At 38.3% G+C, this 22,199-nt stretch overlaps 1 protein-coding gene across 3 annotated transcripts in view; it reads right to left on the reverse strand.

Annotated features, from left to right (window-relative positions):
- Positions 1–22,199, reverse strand: part of dgkh (diacylglycerol kinase, eta) — a 156,479-nt gene that overhangs the window by 133,877 nt on the left and 403 nt on the right. For all 3 annotated transcript variants that reach the window (XM_061879650.1, XM_061879649.1, XM_061879652.1), the window contains exon 2: positions 21,920–22,090. In XM_061879650.1, the coding sequence (XP_061735634.1) occupies positions 21,920–22,090 (171 nt within the window). The remainder of the gene's footprint in view (positions 1–21,919; positions 22,091–22,199) is intronic.

Raw genomic sequence — 22,199 nt, forward strand, 5'->3', positions numbered from 1 at the left:
GTCTCTACTGATTTTCTGAGCCTGGTCAGGCAGTGACTTTTTGCGATTTTCCGGATAGGGAATTAGCACCAATAGCTAGAGTAAATTTAATCTGCTTAGTTTTTTTTAAACAATTGTATACAAAGTCCACTTCACAGCTGTTCCAAAAATAACCCACTTTATAAGAAATGGGATTTTAGTTAGATGCAGAGTATGCAGTGCCTTTTCAAACTACTAATGATGCTTGTTATGAATTATCTCTGTCAATTGTATTCCTTCAAAAAGTATAGGGGGACAAAATTGGAAAGAATCATAAATCTAATTTTTTGTAAAAAAAAATCTGAGATTTTATTTTTGGGTCTTATCGCCCAGGCCTACTTTATCTCTTTTCTCCTGTTTGGGCTGCTAAGTACAATATGGCTACATCATCAATAAGAGTAATAATAGCAAAGCAAAGAGCTTGTTTTCTTATGGAAATGAGCCTCATGGTCGGTCATTAGGTTTGCACGCTATATTCTGTGACCAGGCTGCGGAATGTAAATTAAGTATTGTTGGCGGTTTTTGGATCCATTTTTAAAGTGATTTAGAGGCAGAATGGATTGATCATGTTAGCCGCATTGCTAGCCATCTAGAACGAGACAAATATTACAAATTAGATTGCAAAAAAACCCTACTTTTGTAATTTTGTCTCTCATAATGTTTTTGAATGATGGGCAAAATCCCACAAAAAGTTGTATTCCCCTTTAACAGGCTGATTAAAATTTTTTTTATTGATTCGTTTTGGTATCCTTTATCCATCCATTTCCTACCGCTTATTCCCTTTGAGGTTGCGGGGGCCGCTGGTGCCTATTTTGGCTACAATTGGGCAGAATGCAGCGTACACCCTGGACATGTCGCCACCTCATTGCAGGGCTTGGTATCCTTTAGTGTTTTTTTAATAGTGTTTGTTTTTTTACTTGGAAATATACATTATTAACAGATCTCCTATTTGAAAATAACTTTTTGAAGTATGCATATTATTGCATATTGAGCAAAGTAAGTGCAGCCTCTCTCCTATGAGCAAACGTTCAGCTCTAAACAATATTTATTTAAAAGTGGTTTCAATGTAGATGCACTGCACAACTGCTGCTAAAATGCCCATAAAAGTTAAAGTACCAAGGATAGTCACACACACACTAGGTGTTGTGAAATTATCCTCTGCATTTGACCCATCCCCTTGTTCCACCCCGAGAGATGAGGGGAGCAGTGAGCAGCAGTGGTGGCCTCGCTCGGGAATTATTTTGGTGATTTAAACCCCAATTCCGACCCTTGATGCTGAGCGCCAAGCAGGCAGGGAATGGGTTTCATTTCTATAGTCTTTGGTATGACTCGGCCAGGGTTTGAACTCACGACCTACCGATTAAAAAGAGGTAGTTGTCTCCTGCTTGTTTAAAAACATATATAAACAAATTATATATATATATGTATATATATATATATATATATATATATATATATATATATATATATATATATATATATGTAAATATATATATAAACATACGCGCCAGGTAGGAGCATGATAACAGTAATGTGCACTAAACGAGAGTGTCTTCATTGTGATCCCCCGTATAGCACACGCAAAATCCTCATTTAAATAAGGCGGGCTGCACCACTTTTCAATAACTCATGCAATCTTAGTAGCTCACACACAACCCGCCCACTAATAGTACACGCAATTTTATAGCTTGCACACACTGTTTAGCACGTGGTATTCGAATCTTAGTAAGTCAGGCCCAAAGAGAATATGCAAATATACAGAACTCTCTCACAATTTGTACCACTAAAGTCCAAAACATCAAACTTCTTTTCCTGACCTGTCAGTGTCACATGCACAAAACGACTAATTAGATGTTCTAGTTTCTTCTTTTTTTTTTGGGCCCTCCTTGGCCTCCATATTTTCTTTCCTCGTCTTCATCTCCTTCCTGTTGCCAAGTAGGCCAGAAGTGATCTATAAATAGTTCTACTGGCCCCGACTTCTTCTGCTAAATTGTGATACAGACCCTGTTGAGTCCTGTTGCCGAAAAGAAATGAGTAACCTGAGCGCCTCGCAGATTCCGCCCACACACACACACACACACACACACACACACACACACACACACACACACACACACACACACACACACACACACACACACACACACACACATTCACGCAGCGCTAGGACCACCAATAGGCCGACACACACACGCACACACAAACAGGCGTACACAATGGACAAAGGCAACAACAAGCAGTTCAAATGAATCCAGCAGCTGTGCTTGGTTAATGGAAGGCTAAGTTGACCAGACCCAGACAGTCAGTCGCTTTAACAAGGCCGCTGGTCCGTCGCACAGCTGCTTCAAGCGGGACTTGACCGTCTAAGAACTTCAGCTTGGCCTACGTACAGTCAACAGACAGGCTCCATTACACTAATGGTGCCCTCGCACCCCCTCCTTGTCCTTACCTTAAAGCTCCATAGCGTGCCAAGCCAATTATGAGCACCTCTGGAGCCTATCTGTTTAATGAGTTTGCTTTAAAAAAAAGTGCTATCCTAATCCATCAACTGCTTTCTTTCTTTGGGAAAAAAAAGTGGAGGTTTGAGGCTACCAACTGCACCGGATCCTGATAAAAAGGTGATAAAATTATTAGGATAACTAACCATAAGCCTGAGTCAAAGCACTGATACCAAGGGCAATATCATGGATATATTATTGTAGCAAAAATATTTTCAAACGTGTAACTCAATCTGTGCGTGTGTAATCCAATTTGTACTAATTTGTGTGTCTGAATATCAATCCAAGTGTGTGTATTCAGAATTGCATACGTTTGTTTTAGATCCCTTCGATGAGGTGGCGACTTATCCAGGGTGTACCCCGCCTTCCGCCCGATTGTAGCTGAGATAGGCACCAGCGCCCCCCGCCATCCCAAAGGAAATAAGCGGTAGAAAATGGATGGATGTTTTAGATCCCCCAATCCCAGACCAATCCATCAATCCACTTTGCCTACATCATACCAACCACGGGAGACGCTATGCAATTTAAACCAATCAAAAGCAACGTAAGGTGGGTCTTGGCGTCTCTTTTTCACACACTTCAGCTGTACGTTGTTTCTGATTGGTTTAAATAGTGTGGTGTCTTCCGTGGTTGGTTAAATGTAGGCATACCTCGGATACGAACACGCAGATTGTAATACACACAGACACTTCTGTCTGTTGTATTACATGTTTATGAATCTGGATGCGCTCCCTCTAATTGTACACGGCAGACAGACAACTTAAAACACACGTACGCAGATCTAAAACACACGTACGCGGCTTTAAAACATACGTACGCGGATCTAAAACAGTACGTGGACCCAAAACACATACGTGGGTCTAAAACACAGGTACACTAATCTAAAACACACATACGCTGATCTAAAACACGTACGCAGGTCTAAAACTCACGTACAAGGATCTAAAACACAAGTACGTGGATCTAAAACATACATACGCTGATCCAAAACACGTACGCGGATAAAAAACACACGTACGCTGAAACACGTACGTGGATCTAAAACTTACATACAATGTTCTAAAACACGTACACAAATCTAAAACACCTGTACGCTGATCTAAAACACATACGCGGATATAAAACACGTATGTGGATTTAAAACACATGTACACTGATCTAAAACATGTACGCGGATCTAAAACACACATACATGGATCTAAAATACACGTATGTGGATCTAAAACACACATACGTGGATCTAAAATACACATATGTGGATCTAAAACACACATACGTGGATCTAAAATACACATATGTGGATCTAAAACACACATACGTGGATCTAAAACACATGTGGGCTGATCTAAAACACATGCCCGCGGATCATAAACACACATACATGGATCTAAAATACACGTACACAGATCTACTAAAACATTCGTACACGGATCTAAAACACGCATAAGCTGATCTAAAACACGTACACGGGTCTATAACACACGTACGCGGATCTAAAATACACATATGCAGCTCTAAAACACACATACGCCGGTCTAAGTCAAGCATATGTGAATCTAAAACACACGTATCCGGGTCTAAAACACACGTACGCTGATCTAAAACACATGTACGCTGATATAAAACACACGTATGCCAATCTAAAAAACACATACGTGGATTTAAAATACACACGTATGCGGATCTAAAACACACGTACTCGGATCTAAAATACACATACGCGGATTTAAAACACATGTACGCGGATCTAAAATACACGCACATAGCTAAAAAACACACGTATGCGAATCTAGAACACATTCAGGCGAGTCTAAAACACACGTATGTGGATCTATAACACAAGTACGAGGCTCTAAAACATGTACGGGGAACACATGTACGCTGATCTAAAACACAGGTACGAGCGATCTAAAACACACATATGCCAATCTAAAAAACACATACACGGATCCAAAATATACACGGATGCGGATCTAAAACACACGTACTCGGATCTAAAATACACATACGTGGATTTAAAACACATGTACGTGGATCTAAAATACACATACGCAGCTATAAGACACGCACGCGAATCTAGAACATACAGGCGGGTCTAAAGCACACGTATGCGGATCTAAAACACACGTATGCGGATCTATAACACAAGTACGAGGCTCTTAAACACTCAGAAGCGGATCTAAAACACGTAGCCGGATCCAAAACACAGGGACAAGGCTCTAAAACACACGTAAGCGGATCTAAGACACACGTACGTGGATCTAAAACACACGTACGTGGATCTAAAACACACGTACGCGGATCTAAAACACGCGTACGTAGGTCTAAAACACACGTACGTTGGTCTAAAAGACATGAAAGTTGGTCTAAAACACACGTACACGGACCTAAGACACGTATGTGGATCTAAAACACACTCAGATTGATATACATACTGTACAGACATTAGTACACACGCAGGTGAATTGGAAGACTCAGGCACAGATTGAGATACATGTTTGCAAACACATTTGCTACAATAATACTGCCATACCATTCTTTTCTGTACAAGTAACATTGACACGGTGTGGGTGTGGACAAAGGCAATGCTGCAATTATTCACCTTTGCAGGTAAGGTACTTGCTGTATTTAATTACAGTCGAGATATTGAATTTATAACTCAGAGGACACTGGGGGTTCACTGGAAGTAGGCGATAATTGAACTGCTATTGAGTGAGCAATTACTGTATAGAAACTATTACTTCCTAAATGTCAAAAGTAATTATACGTATATAACAGGTTTTGTTTTAATTAGGTAAACGTCTGAAGTGCATGAGAAAGCGACAATGAAACGGCAGTACTTGGAAGTATGAGTTTAATTGCTTCTGTGACGCAGCTCGTATTGCGAAAGAGCAATGCCCATTTTGATTATTGGTAATTAAACTCAATTTCATCTGTGCTTGGTCCACCCAAAGAACATCACAATTTTAACATGCCTTTTATATCTTAAGTATTTTATCTCCACCCTTTGATTTTAATTTGAATTATAATTGTTTATGGTGATTTTATTTTATGATCTGAATTTTCATTTAGTTTTTATTATTATTTGATTTGATTTGTTTGCCCTCTTGTAATTTTTCGTAAAGCATTTTGAATAACCTTGTGTATGAACTGTGCTGTGTAAATACACTTCATATTCTTTTTAAAAGGAACATTTTATTATTTCTGATAAGAAAAAATGTTTGAATGAAGCTCATCAAGAGAATGCCAAAAGTGTGCAAAAGAGTAATTTGTAATCAGAGCAAAGGTTGGCTATTTTAAACAAATTAGAATTTCAGTTATTTCACCTTTTTTTGTTAAGTACATAACTCCACATGGGTCCAGTCATAGTTTTTATGCCTCCAGTGACAATCTACATGAAAATAAAGAACATGCATTGAATGAGAAGGTGTGTTCAAAACTTTGGCCTGTACTCTATATTTAAAGACAAAACTTTGTGTTATGATTGAGTAAGTGTATTATTATTAATTATTAGTTTAAAAACGTCAGCTTTTTCTTATTACAGTCCGATGTTTCGCTCTTCTTATATTTTACTGTTGATTTTTGGATAGATATGTTATTTTTTTGAAAACACACAACTTTTAGGATTTTAGCAGACACGTTAAGTATATTTGCACAAAATATCGGATCAGTATCGCCGATACCAGCCTGAATTCGACTTTGTATCGGATCGGAAATATAAACAGTCATATGGCACATCACTAATGGAGACTATAAACGAAAGAGTTGCTTGAAAATGAGCACAAGGACGCTTCAGTTAAATCAGGACCATAAAGGAAAGACCCCTTTCCGGGCAACACTGCAAGTTTAGAAACCAAGGCCTGAGGGACTCTGAAATAATAGACACCATAATATAAACAAATGCACACATTCTACGACATGTGTGTCCCTCATCCTGTCCTCCCTTCTGGGCGTGTACAAGACAGCGACTCTCCCTCAGATTATTGACTGCCGCTGGGAGAAAACGATGGTGTCATGATGATCATTCCATGCAGTTAGGCTCCATTACGCCTCCATCACAGGCCCATTCTGTTGGCGAAGAATACCAACTTGTTTGTGGCGGCAGAACAATGCGGTCTTTCAAAGATTGCCGCTAAATATCTGGATACCTCGCTCTCTCCTCAAGAGTATGCCATGTCCTGCGGCTGTCTCCGCGTGCTGTCGGCCGTAATTGTCACTGTGTGCCCTTCGCCGCACTCCCACGACATGCTAAAATGTCACCATGGTGATGAGAAAATTACAGCAACGTGGATGTGAGGGGGCTCTTCCGTCTACAAAGGCCTTTGTGCAACATGCACGTGTGTGTGATTGTGTGTCTGTGTCAAGAGGCTGCTTGGGATGTTGATGTTGCCGAGGCCAGCAATTTACTCGCAATTACCTCAATCAGATTCAACACCAGCCTTGGCTTCGATAATACACTGTGTTGCATCCCCTTAGCATCTTGGAGCTGTCAGAATTCTGAATCTTTTGAACTGAAAAAGGGTTTATTTCTTAATACTATACCCTTCTAAAGACCTGCTGTTCTGTATGAAAGGCGCTGACACGGAATGAGCAGACCGACTTTTGCGCCGAAATTAGTTTCCTCCGCCGGGTGGCGGGGCTCTCCCTTAGAGACAGGGTGAGAAGCTCTGCCATCCGGGAGGAGCTCAAAGTAAAGCCACTGCTCCTCCACATCGAGAGGAGCCAGATGAGGTGGCTCGGGCATCTGGTCAGGATGCCACCCGAAGGCCTCCCTAGGGAAGTGTTTAGGGCACTTCCAACCGGTAGGAGGTCACGGGGAAGACCCAGGACTAATTGGGAAGACTATGTCTACCGGCTGGCCTGGGAACGCCTCGGGATCCCCCGGGAAGAGCTAGACGAAGTGGCAGGGGAGAGGGAAGTCTGGGCTTCCCTGCTTAGGCTGCAGCCCCCGCGACCCGACCTCTGATAAGCGCAAGAAGATGGATGGATGGATGGATGGATGAGATGCCGTGTCCTTGTGAGAATGTGCACAAAGTTGTTACAATAGCTTGCTTTCGCTGGGTTCTGTGTAACAGGCGAACTGGGGACTGATTGCCTGGTTGTCTGTTTAAAGGTGCCTCCTTGTGAATGAGCTGAAACTAATCACTGATCCGATGCTACTTAGCCATTTTCCTGGTTGGATAATAGTCCACCTTTTCTGAAGCATTCTGTGTAAAAATGCAATGTTTCTAATTGGGTTGGTCCAAGAGGGCTGTTAAGATTCTGGAAAAATGAAATGATAAACGATAGTATTGCTTTTTTTTTGTTCTTAACCAAATTAACCATCGATGTAATGATAATACACAATAATAATGCAAATATTCCCTTTTAAACTCAAACTTGTATTTCTCGTTTATTTTTAACATTGTAATTGGAATCAAACTTTTAAATACCAAGATGAAAAAAACTAAAAAATAATGAAAATTAAATAATACAAATAAAATATACTCTACACAAAACCAAAAACAATAAAATAGGCTTTGTCGCCGCTAGGAAGGGTGTTGAGGACTTTCAAATATACACAGTCATAACAGTAAACAAAATGGCTAAATAAAGTCATTGTGACCCAAATGATCACGGTTATCAGTAGTATTGTGGTATTGTTTAATGGGCTCAAAGATAAGTTAAACACACGCTAAAATCTTTTAACTGAGTCGTATTTTTTACAACCAAAATAAATAGCCACACATTTTTTTGAAACATCAAATTTTATTTTTTAAATGATTTAAAAAAATGCAAAATGCGTGATCAGTTTTTCCACATTCGGTTTATGTGACGCGAGTTCACTTCCTGTTAAACGGAGTCCATGTCCGCCTGTTTCAACTTGACACTGGGAAGTTAACATCGAAGACTATGTGCAAAAACAGCACAGCCTTTATGTTAAATGTGAAAACTGTAGTTCAGAAGTTTAGACAGTAAGAGATTTACACAAGTTTAGATCGGGGAATAACTTTTCTTAATGGGAAAAGCCGTTAATGTCTCTTGTTAAATGTTAGCATTTAAGACAGGTAGCAAGCTAAACGCTAGTTGGTCTCCGTTATTTTATCAATCACTTTTTTTTTAATAATTTTATTTTAACATGGTAATACTAACCTCTGGCATCTTAACATCGGTTAAAGATGATCTGTAAAACATCATCCCTGCAACATTTGACCAAAGAACCACCATTACATGTTGAGTAGACCACAAAGAAGGGCTTTGAATGTAGAGAAAAATCATAATATGATCCCTTTGACACTGGCCGAGAGTTGGTTGGCGGCCAAGAGTGGAGTCGGCTCTCTTGGTTGCTTTGTTGGGTCTGCTCCTGTCTCTGGCCATGCTCCCTCCACCCCAGCGGACGATGGCGTGGAACACCGCAGAGACCAACACAGTATATATGTTTCTTTTACTTTTTATTCATAGCTGTATGTAGAAGTTGCTGGTTGCATCAGCTCTGTTACTTTAATGTCTTTAATGTCCTTTGTGTTCTTTGATGTTAGATGTTTACCTGTAGCTCACCTTTTTTGTAAGGGGCGCTGGAAGCCGGCAGACCCGTCAGCCATCCTGTTCTGTCTCCATGTAATGTTTGTCTGATCTTGAACGGGATTGTGCTGAAAATGTTTATTTTCCTGATGGAACTGTCGTGACGGAATAAATAAAGTACTATCTAATCCAATCTAATCTAATCTTTAATGCGCCTAATAATCCAGTGCGCCGGTTGCATGAAAATAGACCTGAATAAACCCGCTCATCGGCAGTGCGCCCAATAATCCGGTGCGCCCTATGGTTCGGAAAATACAGTGTTTCCCCCCTCCTCTGCTGGGTTCTCTGTGAAATGCACGGAAATTCGGCGTCATCCGAAGGTGTTCTTCATTCCTTATTGTCGTTCGTAAATGGCATATGTAAAAAGTGTGGAAATGCCAGCTTTTTACAGGCGGTGCTAAAGATGACATGTAAACAACCAGCCTTGATTCGGTGGAAAAAGACTTTTATGGCTTTGTTTTCCTACTCGCATATTAATGGCTTCAAATTTGAACCAAATGTCCCCACAGAGAAGACATATCTGAAATAACCACGTGTTCCGCTTCACACGAACCAGCTGTCTTCGTGACGACATCGCTTACTACGTACGAAGGACGCGGTTGTCTGCGGCAACCAAAGAACCAGAAAATGCACAGCGGCCAGTGTGACATGGGAAAGTGAACATATACATGTGTACCAACACACGCACACACACACACACACACACACACACACACACACACACACACACACACACACACACACACACACACACACACTCACACACACACACACACACACTGTCCAGAGCTGAGCAAACAATCCAGTGGAACAACACTCTCTCTTGAGCGTACGGACACATGATCCATTAGCAACTCTCAGCACACACCTAGGGCGACCCCGCTGACCCGACAAAACAGCAACTTTTTGTGTGACGAACAACGTTGGCAGCAGAAGCGCTTTCCAGCGGGAGCGCCCATCTTTAACGCAGGCGAGCAGATTAAATCATCTCTGGGATGTGCGCCAGCCGGTTGCAGTCAAAGTCACGTAATGACTCACCGACGCCATCTTAACTTTGAAAAGTGGCGCCCTCAGCTTCACACGCCGCAGGTGAGAATATCAACAATGGAGCGCAAATATCAACAGATGGCAACAAAACAGGACATATAAACTCAAAATAGACATCACTCTAAAATAAATCGCGAAAGTTGCACAAAATCAAGTTTGAACCAACATGCATGCTGTTAGCATATTACACAAGACAGTTTAGCAAGCATCAAAGGACTACCTTTGAGTTGAGTTGAGTTCGAGTTTATTTGGAACATGCATGCATACAATATGATACATCACAATTTCCAGTTTCTCTATTGAACATGTTTGAAAAGGAGTTGGAAGAAGCAGAGCTTATTTAATCCTACCACTTTTCCTTTACATAGCAGTTGCTAAAACTTTGGTTCACTTCCTTTTCTCAATTTATAGAATAGAAAGTACTTTATTGATCCCTGGGGGAAATTCAGCACCACAGTTCGCTCACAATAAACATTTAGGTATTTTTTACATGTAAATAATATATATACAGTCTATTATTATATACAGCATTATTCACATGTGAATAATATAAATACAGTCTATTATTATATAAAGCATTATTCAAATGTCAATAATATAAATACAGTCTATTATACATTGAAGTACAGTCAAAAAGGAACACATACATTATTCACAATATACTCCATTAGTAAAAACAATAACAAATAAATAAAAAATAAAATAATAATTGGTGAGGTAAGTTATATTTCATATGGTGAGATGAGTGTGTGTGTGTGTGCGTGCGTGCGTGTGTGTGTGTTTTGTTATGTCTTGTCGCATAGTACAAGTGGTACTATCGTATTGTTAGTGTACATGAGTTTTTCTTGTTTTTGTTTATAGAGTATTGTTCTTGTATTATATTGTTTATGTTAAATGTGGAATGAGTGAGAGGGGTTGGGATACTATAAGCATCTGTTTCATCCAACCCCTTTTCAAGCCTTGCATAAATATCTCTGCCAAAAGGTAAAAAAAAACCCTGTGTTTAGTTGTACTGTGCAGGTTTAAAATAAATATTTCAATTCAATTAAATTCAATTCAATGAGTAAGATTACATTGAAAATTAATAGATGGATGGGATAAATTCAGAATGTTTATCATGGTTCTTCTTCTTTGTACTTTGTAAACACTTCTTGAAGTGGATTCTATTTGTACATTGTTTGATTTCTTTGTTTAATCCATTCCATGATTTAATTCCACATACTGATATACTGAAGGTTTTAAGTGTTGTACGTGTGTACAAATGTTTTAAATGACATTTTTCTCTAGGATTATATTTCTCCTCTTTTGTTGGGAAGAATTGTTGTATACTCTTGGGTAGCAGATTGTAGTTTGCTTAGTGTATAATTTTAGCTGGTTCCAAATTCACTGTGTTATTGTCCGGTTTTGCTTTTTTGCAACGCAAATACCACATACATCTACTCTTTTGCTTTCTTTACTTTTATACTGTCTGTAGGGCTCCAATGATTCATCGATTAATTTGCTTGAAAAAATACATCGATTTGTATTGTGTTGCTTAGTAAAAGTACATAAATGAGTAAAATATGCGGACATTGTACTGATCCAGCGCACAGGAGAGAAGTGCACCTGTTGGTGATGCTACTCGCGATAGCTGTGATGTGGCGTGTGTGTGGGGCAAAAGCAAACACGCAGCAACAAGATTTTAAAATGTATATATTTTGGCAGCTAACGCTATCTTATATGTTGGACTTCCGTAACAAATGTTTTATTCAAACATATGTGAGGACATGTTAGCATCTACAGCAGGGGTGGGCAAAATATATAATATATATGTACATTATATATATATACATATATATATATATATATATATATACAAACCCCGTTTCCATATGAGTTGGGAAATTGTGTTAGATGTAAATATAAATGGAATACAATAATTTGCAAATCCTTTTCAACCCATATTCAGTCGAATATACTACAAAGACAACATATTAGATGTTCAAACTGATAGTTTTTGTTTTTTTTAATAATCATTAACTTTGTTATTTGATGCCAGCAACACGTGACAACAAAGTTGGGAAAGGTGGCAATAAATACTGATAAGGAATGTTCATCAAACACTTATATGTAACATCCCAAAGGTGTGCAGGCTAATTGGGAACAGTTGGATGCCATAATTGTGTATAAAAGCAACTTCCATGAAATGATAAGTATTTCGCAAACAAGGATGAGGTGAGGGTCACCACTTTGTAAGCAAATTGTCGAACAGTTTTAGAACAACATTTCTCAACGAGCTATTGCAAGGAATTTAGGGATTTTACCATCTACGGTCCGTAAAATCATCAAAAGGTTCAGAGAAAAATCACTGCACGTAAGCGATATTACTGACCTTTGAACCCTCAGGTGGTACTGCATCAAAAACCGACATCGGTGTGTAAAGGATATCACCACATGGGCTCAGGAACACTTCATAAAACCACTGTCAGTAACTACAGTTTGTCGCTACATCTGTAAGTGCAAGTTAAAACTCTACTATGCAAAGCCAAACCCATTTATCAACAACACCCTGAAATGCCGACGGCTTGGCTGGGCCCGAGCTCACCTAAGATGCAAAGTGGAAAGGTGTTCTGTGGTCTGACGAGTCCACATTTCAAATTATATTTGGAAACAGAGGACGTGGTGTCCTCCAGACAAAGAGGAAAATAACCAATCAGATTGTTATAGGCGCAAAGTTCAAAAGTCAGCATCTGTGATTGTATGGGGGTGTATTAGAGCCCAAGGCATGGGTAACTTACACATCTGTGAAGGCACCATTAATGCTGAAAGGTCCATACAGGTTTTGGAGCAACATATGTTGTCATCCAAGCAACGTTATCATGGAAGCCCCTGCTTATTTCAGCAAGACAATGCCAAGCCACGTATTACAACAGACCTGTCCCCCATCGAAAATGTGTGGCGCATTATGAAACGTAAAATACGACAGTGAAGACCGCGGACTGTTGAACGACTGAAGCTCTACATAAAGCAAGAATGGGAAAGAATTCCAATTTCAAAGCTTCAACAATTAGTTTCCTCAGTTCCCAAACGTTGATTGAGTGTTGTCAAAAGAAAAGGTGATGTAACACAGAGGTGAACATGCCCTTTCCCAACTACTTTGGCACGTGTTGCAGCCATGAAATTCTAAGTTAATTATTTTTTGCAAAAAAAATAAAAAAAGTTTATGAGTTTGAACATCAAATATCTTGTCTTTGTAGCGCATTCAATTGAATATGGGTTGAAAAGAATTTGCAAATCATTGTATTAATTTTTTATTTACCTCTTACACAATTTCCAACTCATATGGAAATGGGGTTTGTGTATATATAAATAAATAAATAAATAAATGGGTTGTACTTGTATAGCGCTTTTCTACCTTCAAGGTACTCAAAGCGCTTTGACACTACTTCCACATTTACCCATTCACACACACATTCACACACTGATGGAGGGAGCTGCCATGCAAGGCGCCAACCAGCACCCATCAGGAGCAAGGGTGAAGTGTCTTGCTCAGGACACAACGGACGTGACGAGGTTGGTGGGATTTGAACCAGTGACCCTCGGGTTGCGCACGGCCACTCTTCCACTGCGCCATATATATATGTAAACACAGTGGATATATATATATATATATATATATATATATATATATATATATATATATATATATATATATATATATATATATATATATATATACATACATATATATATATATATATATATATATATATATATATATATATTATATATATATATTATATATATATAAATATATAAGGGAGACAACGTCTTTGTCATGAAAAAGGGAGGTTTTTGTCATGAAAAAGGGAGGTTTTTTGGGTTGGTGCACTAATTGTAAGTGTATCTTTAATAAAAAATAAAAAAATAAAAAATTAAATTAAATTAAATTTAAATTTAAATAAATTAAATTAATACTAAATTATTCTGCGACCCGGTGGTTGGGGACCACTGAGTTAAAGTACAGTGTTTATATGAGGTAGTTTTTACGCCTAAGACTGGTTAGATTATTTTTACACTGACTGTTAAGAAAGCTTAAAATAATCACTTTTGTTTTATGCCTTTGTTATGATGACATAAACTTCAGAGGTTCATCTGCATACATACATGCTGTACTTTAATACAGTTAGGTTTGGGTCCTAGGGAAGGAACCAAGCGACCATGAAGCCATCTCTCATAAACGACTATAACATTACCCATCCAGGTATCGTACCAAGGTTACCGTACATTGCCTTCCGATTCTGAATAATGTAAATGGATTGAAGTGGAACAGTCAATAATTAAGTGGATCCATTTGACTGGGAGTGCGGTGCTCCTTGCAGTGTTGAAGATAAGAGGGCCAGGGAAGCTTAGGTGACAGGACGGAACAATTAGCAACGCATCTGCTTACCAACGCCTCTACGTCACCTTGCAAATGATGCAGAAAGTATATTATATAACTCCAAAATCTAATCAAAAATGCATTGCTGTACAAGTGCATAATCAGAAATATTGGTTTTATTGGCACACTTTGGTGCTTTGATACAGTAACCAATATGTATTTTTATAGCACTTGTGTTTTCATTTAAAATGTGCAGGTGTGCCTAAATCTAGATCATATTTGCAAATAAATGTAGCCACAATTTTCTTTGTGCACACTCCCAGTACAAAAGTCGTATAAAAAAATCCATTCTTTATTTGTACAGAAATGCTCAGTATTTAGTGATAATTTATTCTAGCTATAAATGTGACAAAATGATCATTATTGGGTTTCAGTTTGCAATGGTGTACATCTGCAGGGACTTAATTAAGAGTTGTTTGTTTCTAACAGTTTGCCCCTCCTACGGTTAGGGCGGGGTTAGCAACCCATGGCTCCCTGGAACATTTTTAAAAAAGGATTGAAAATGGAAAAAGATGAGGGAACATTTTTTTTTTTTTGTTTTAGTATGTTTTTTGTTTGAGGGCAAACATGACACAAACCCTCACAATCGTTAGAAAGCCCACTGTTTAATATGTTTGTATGTGTGCTTCACTGATGAGAGTATTTGGGGAACATCGTTTTGTCCTACAATTTTCGGCGGTTCTTTAACTCACCATAATGTGGACTGTAGCCAACAGTTTGTTTACATGTAAAATCTTCCACTCCTTCTTTGTCTCATTTTGTCCACCAAAAGTTTCATGCTGTGCGTAAATGCATAAAGGTGCACTTTGTTGATGTTATTGACTTGTTAGAGTGATAATCAGGCGTATTTGGTCATTGCATGATTGCAAGCTAATCAATGCTAACATGTTATTTAGGCTAGCTATATGTGCATATTGCATCGCTATGCCTTATTTGTAGGTATGTTTGAGCTAATTTAATATCCTTGACTTTTATCCTCACTGTATATAATTTAGTTTGCATGTCTCATGACACATTATCTATATCTAATATTGGCTGCATTTCAGATAGTTGTTTGTGTGCCATCTTGTTACAGACCACAGCACTCGTTACCCAGTTTACAAAGATTGTAATAAATCCAATCAAAAGAAGACAGCCTGCAATTTCCTTTAACTTGGACACACACATCTATACCTTTGGCCATCAAAAGCCAGTAATTTCCAGGAGTTATCGCACCTTCTTAGTAGCCTCTGATATACTAATGGTTTCTAATGTTGTAAAAATGTGTAGAATAAATATTAAATTTCAACATGTCTGTCAACGAAGATTTGTGTTAGGCTGCAACACCTAGTCATTTTGATTAGAGGCTAATATATCTAATATAGATATTTACATCATGGATGGTCTTCATTGTAACACTTATATACGGCATTTCATTTTTTGCGGCTCGAGACAGATATTTTACTTCCAAAACCACGGGGAAACAACAGAGCAATTGTCGCTAGGAGTGCAGGTGATGTTTAGCATAGCCTAAAAACATTAGTGTAAACAGTGGCGAACAAGAGACTCAGACTAAGTGGATTGCGATGCAGGTTTAAATAAGGATCGTGATTACTACCCCCACAGGTGAAAACACTAATAACAAAGTAAATGCCGGTGCATACTCTAAGCAACCCTGGCAACAGAACGTAAACAAAAGAGACCAAGTGGCGCTGGGAACAAACCATGACAGTAACCAAAATGTGTCATTTATCTATGGGAGTCTTGTATTGTCATCATTCCATTGTGTGGGAGTAGCTGAAATTGTGGTTTAAAAGCATAAATAAACATTCTAAAATAATAGTAAATATTAATGTAACAATATGTTTATTAATGAGGTTGCAGTTTGTAGTGGTATTCAACTGCACAGCCTCACACCGAGAGATGTTTGTTTTTGAAACACATCTTCTAACACGCAGCTAATTCCATTTCCTAAATATGTAATTTTTTGTTGGAAGTCTTGTACTGAATCTTATTGAGATTGCGGCCCACGAGTATAACTCTGGAACTAATCCGTCACTGAGAATGTTACTCGTGTTTAAATCATCATCTTTTGTTTGTTTTCGTCATCTTATTTATTATTCTTGCATATATTAGTTATTTAAGTACTTGTTTATAATTTTAGTTAATCAACGTTAATTAATATGTATTGTTTACACCAGTGTTTTTCAACCTTTTTTGAGCCAGGGCACATTTTTTTCGTTAAATGCGGAGGCACACTACAAGCAGAAAAAAAAAATTAAACTCAGTAGCCGATATTGACAATAAAAAGTTGTTCCCGCAAGTGTTGGATATGAATTCTAACCATAACCAACCGTGCATCACTAAAGCTCTTGTCTGAAAGTAGGTGTACTGTCACGAATTCTCACATTACGATGTGACTTATTTGGAGTTTTTGGTGTTTTCCTTTGTGTAGTGTTTTACTTCTTGTCTTGCACTCATATTTTGTTGTTGATTGTCATGTCATGTACCAGATGTACTTTGTGGACACCGTCTGCTGCTCCACACACTGCAATTCTTTGCTGACATCCAGCATTCCGTTTTTGTTTACTTTGCAGTCTATTCAGTTTTAATTTAATTTTGCATAACCATCTCTAAGCTTCAATGCCTTTTCATATCGACACTTGCCTTTTATTTATTTTTGGTTTAAGCATTAGACACCTTTTTACCTTCACTGTGCCTCCTGCTGTCGTCTGCATATTGTGATCATGACAAACCATGTTCCTGACTTCTACAAAGCATTTAGCTACCTGCTGCCACCTACTGATATTGAAGAGTATTACACGGTTACACTCCCACGCTCTAGACCGATTATTTTATTGTATTTTATTTTATTTTAATCTTCTATGTTCTTCCCCCATTCCCCCCTTTGTTTACCTGTATCTCACCTTTTTTGTAAGGGGCGCTGGAAGCCGGCAAACCCGTCAGCGATCCTGTTCTGTCTCCCTGTAATGTTTGTCTGATTATGAATGGGATTGTGCTGAAAATTTTAATTTTCCTGAAGGAATAAATAAAGTACTATCAAATCTAATCTAATCTAATCTAGACAGCACAGACACTCAACAACGGCAAATTATTTGCGGAGTATAATTACTGGATTACAAAAAAATGTATTTAACACAATTAGGTGAAATGACATCGTCTCCCACGGCACACCAGACAATATCTCACGGTACACTAGTGTGCCGCGGCACAGTGATTGAAAAATACTGGTTTACACTGAACAAAGAGAGCGCTGTCTATCAAGTCAAATCCCTTGTGTGTTCAAAATACTTGGCCAAGAAAGCGGATTGTGGTAAATTCTACGGGATGCCCAAATAAAGGTATCCGCAATTTGGGATGTGCACACTCATACTTCACTTTTTCACAAGTCAATAAGACCCAATGCAAAAGTTGTACAAGTCAATAAGACCCAATGCAAAAGTTGTATCAGAATCCCAGCTTTCTAAAGATACAGCGCTCAATGTTTATTAACAGTGTGAAAGAGATGTGAATGTAACAATATGTTTATAACTGTAGTTGCAGTTTGCGGCGATGTTCAACTCCACAGCATGACACCAACAGATCCTTGTTTTTAAAAAACATATTTTATCATGCAGCTAATTTCAGTTCTTAAAAAAAAAAATTCTATGGAAGTCTTGCACTGAATCTCATTTTGATTGCAGTCAACAAGCAAAAATGAACATGCTACTGTATGCCCAAATAAAGGTATGCACAATTTGGGTTGTGCAGACTCATTCCATTGTGCATCTACACAAGTCAATGAGACTCAATGCAAGAGTTGTATCCGAATCTCAGCATTTCTCAAGATAACAACGCTCAATATATGTATTAACACTGTGGAAAGGATAATATGTTTATTAGTGTGGTTGCCGTTTGCAGTGGTGTTCAACTGTACGGCATCACACTGAGAGGTGTTTGCTTTGAAATTTTTTTTTTATAAAATTACTAAAATATGTAATTTTTGGATGGAAGTCTTGCACTGGATCTCGTTCAGATTGCGATCCACAAGCACAAATCAATGCAGGTATCCAAAATTTGAGATGTGCACACATAGATTCCACTTAATTAGGTGCATCTGCAAAAGCCAATGAGACCAAATGCAAAAGTTGTATCTTAATCCCAGGTTTCTAAAATACAGTGCTCAATACTAAGTGTTGATCATAAATGAATGTAACAATATGTTCATAACGGTGGTTGCGGTTTGCAATGTTCAACTGCACAGCATCATATTGAGAGATGTATGTTTTTAAAAATACATATTTTCTCTGCAAATATATATTGTATCGTACAGTTAATACCAATTCATAGATATGTCCTTTTTTGATTGAAGTCTTGTACTGAACCTCATTTACAGTACCAAGTCAAATTCCTTGTACGTTACATACTTCTAACACTTTGTGGTCCACAAGCATACATCCACATGCTTAAATCAACATTGCACTGTACTCCCTAATGAAGTTTATCCACATTTTAGGATGTGCATATTTTTATTCCACTTCTATAAGTGCAGCTGCACAAGCCAATGAGACCCAATGCAATAGTTAAGAATCCCAGCCTTTCAGAAGATAACTCCACAAACGTGTATGAAATATATATGAATGTAACACTATGTTTATTACTGTGGTTGTAGTTTGCAGTGGTGTTCAACTGCTGGGCATCACACTGAAAGATGTTTGTTTAGAAAATCATTTTTTCATCGTTCCTAAAATATGTCATTTCTTTGATTGAAGTCTTGTACTGAACCTCATTTACAGTACCAAGTCAAATTCATTGTACATTACATACTTGTAACGCATTGGTGTTCACAAGCATAAATCAACGTTGCAATGTATTCCCTAATACATTTTATAAACATTTTAGAATGTGCATACTATTATTCCACTTCTATAAGTGCAGCTGCAAAAGCCAATGAGACACAATGCAATAGTTAAGAATCCCAGCCTTTCAGAAGATACTTCCACTAACTTTTATGAAATATATATGAATGTAACACTCTGTTTATTAGTGTAATTGCAGTTTGCAGTGTTTTTTTTTATTCAAGTCGTGTACTGTACTTCAGTGGTTCTCAAATGGGGGTACTTGAAGGTATGCCAAGGGGTACGTGAGATTTTTTTTTAAATATTCTAAAAATAACAACAATTCAAAAATCCTTTATAAATATATTTATTGAAAAATACTTCAACAAAATATGAATGTAAGTTCATTAACTCTGAAAAGAAATGCAACAATGCAATATTCAGTGTTGACAGCTAGATTTTTTTTGGGGACATGTTCCATAAATATTGATGTTAAAGATTTTTTTTTTTGTGAAGAAATGTTTAGAATGAAGTTGATGAATCCAGATGAATCTCTATTACAATCCCCAAAGAGGGCACTTTAAGTTGATGATTACTTCTATGTGGAGACATCTTTATTTATAATTGAATCACTTGGTTATTTTTCAACAAGTTTTTACTTATTTTTATATCTTTTTTTCCAAATAGTTCAAGAAAGACCACTACAAATGAGCAATATTTTGCACCGTTATACAATGTAATAAACCAGAAACTGATGACATAGTGGTGTATTTTACTTCTTTATCTCTTTTTTTTTCAACCAAAAATGCTTTGCTCTGATTAGGGGGTAGCTGAATTAAAAACATGTTCACAGAGGGTACATCACTGAAAAAAGGTTGAGAACCTCTGCTGTACTTCATTTACACTACCATGTCAAATTCCTTGTACGTTACATACTTGACCAATAAAGCTGATTTTGATTCTGGTCCACACGCATAAATCAACATTCCACTGTACTCCCTAATAGTTATTCATATTTTGGGATGTGCATACTTTAATTCCACTTCAATAAGTGCAGCTGTTCAAGCCAATGAAACCCAATGCAATAGTTGTATCAGAATCCCAGCCTTTCAGAAAATAACTCCACAAACTTATAAATGGTAAATGGGTCATACTTGTATAGCGCTTTTATACCATCAAGGTATTCAAACCGCTTTGACACTATTTCCACATCCAGCCATTCACACACACATTCACACACTGATGGCGGGAGCTGCCATGCAAAGTGCAAGTGTCTTGCTCAAGGACACAAAGGACGTGACTAGGTTGGTAGAAAATGGGCATCGAACCAAGAACTCTCAGGTTGCTGGCACGACCACTCTCCCAACTGCGCCACACCGTATGAAATATATATGAATGTAACAATAGGTTTATTAGTGTGGATGCAGTTTGCAGCCGTGTTCAACTGCACAGCATCAAACTGAAATATGTTTGTTTGGAAAACAATTGTTTTCATAGTTCCTAAAACATTTCGTTTTTTGATTGAAGTCTTGTACTGAACCTAATTTACAGTACCAAGTCATACTTGACCAATAAAGCTGATCCTGATTATTTACATTGTGGTCCACAAGCATAAATCAACATTCCAATGTACTCCCCAATAAAGTTATCCATATTTTGGGATGTGCATACATTTATTCCACTTCAATAAGTGCAGCTGCACAAACCAGTGAGACCCAATGCAATAGTGGTATCGAAATGCAAGCCTTTCAGAATATAACTCCACTATCTTGTATGAAATATATATGGATGTAAAAACATGTTTATTAGTGTGGTTGCAGTTTGCAGTGGTGTTCAACTGCACAGCATAACACCGGAATATGTTTGTTTAGAAAATAATTTTTTCAAAGTTCCTAAAACATGTCGTTTTGTGATTGAAATATTGTTTTGGATCTCACTACATGTTGCACTATCAACAAGAAACCATTAGTGCAGTGGTTCTTAACCTGGGTTCGATCGAACCCCAGGGGTTCGGTGAGTCGGCCTCAGGGGTTTAGTGAAGCCTTTGCCACGGAAGTAAAGACACATCCGCCTTATCGTGTAATTACAAACTTCCCCCTGTCAGCGTATTATGGATACCCCAAAAAAATGTTCCCTCTAATTTTCCATCTGATTTGCAGGTTGTTTGATTGATTGAAACTTTTACTCGCAGATTGCAAAGGAAGAGAATACATTATATGAAACAGTACAGTACATATTCCGTACAATTGATCACTAAATGGTAACACCCGAATACGTTTTTCAACTTGTTTAAGTCGGGGTTCACGTTAATCAATTCATAGTAATGTGTATAAGGTGTGTCATTTGTTGTGAGTTCATGCACTGTGTTGGTTTTGTTCTTTAAACAAGGTGATGTTCATGCACGGTTCATTTTGTGCATCAGTAAAAACCATATGACTTTTTCTTGAATTTGAATTTTTTTTTTTTTTCACTAAAGAAGGGTTTGGGGAATGTGCATATGAAACGGGTGGGGTTCAGTACCTCCAACAAGGTTAAGAACCACTGCATTAGTGTCTTACCTTGCTCCTGATCTGTCCTGAGGTGGACACTTTCCGGATGAGTTTTTGGGGTCCCTCCTGCTCCACCTCGCTGTCAGACGACTCGTCCGCGGCGCCGGACACCGAAACAGCGCCCACCACATGGGGATGGATCCTGGCCGCGGACCCGGACCCGGACCCTTTATCCGGCTCCTGTGTGGGGGTGACAAAAGAAGGAGGTTATCGGGGTGAAGTCGCCTCGCCGCTCCCTTCCGGCTCAGGGGAAGTCTCTCCTCGCTAAACGCCGGAGAGGAGCGGAGGG

Source organism: Nerophis ophidion, linkage group LG19, assembly GCF_033978795.1.
Source record: "Nerophis ophidion isolate RoL-2023_Sa linkage group LG19, RoL_Noph_v1.0, whole genome shotgun sequence".
NCBI lineage: Eukaryota > Metazoa > Chordata > Actinopteri > Syngnathiformes > Syngnathidae > Nerophis > Nerophis ophidion.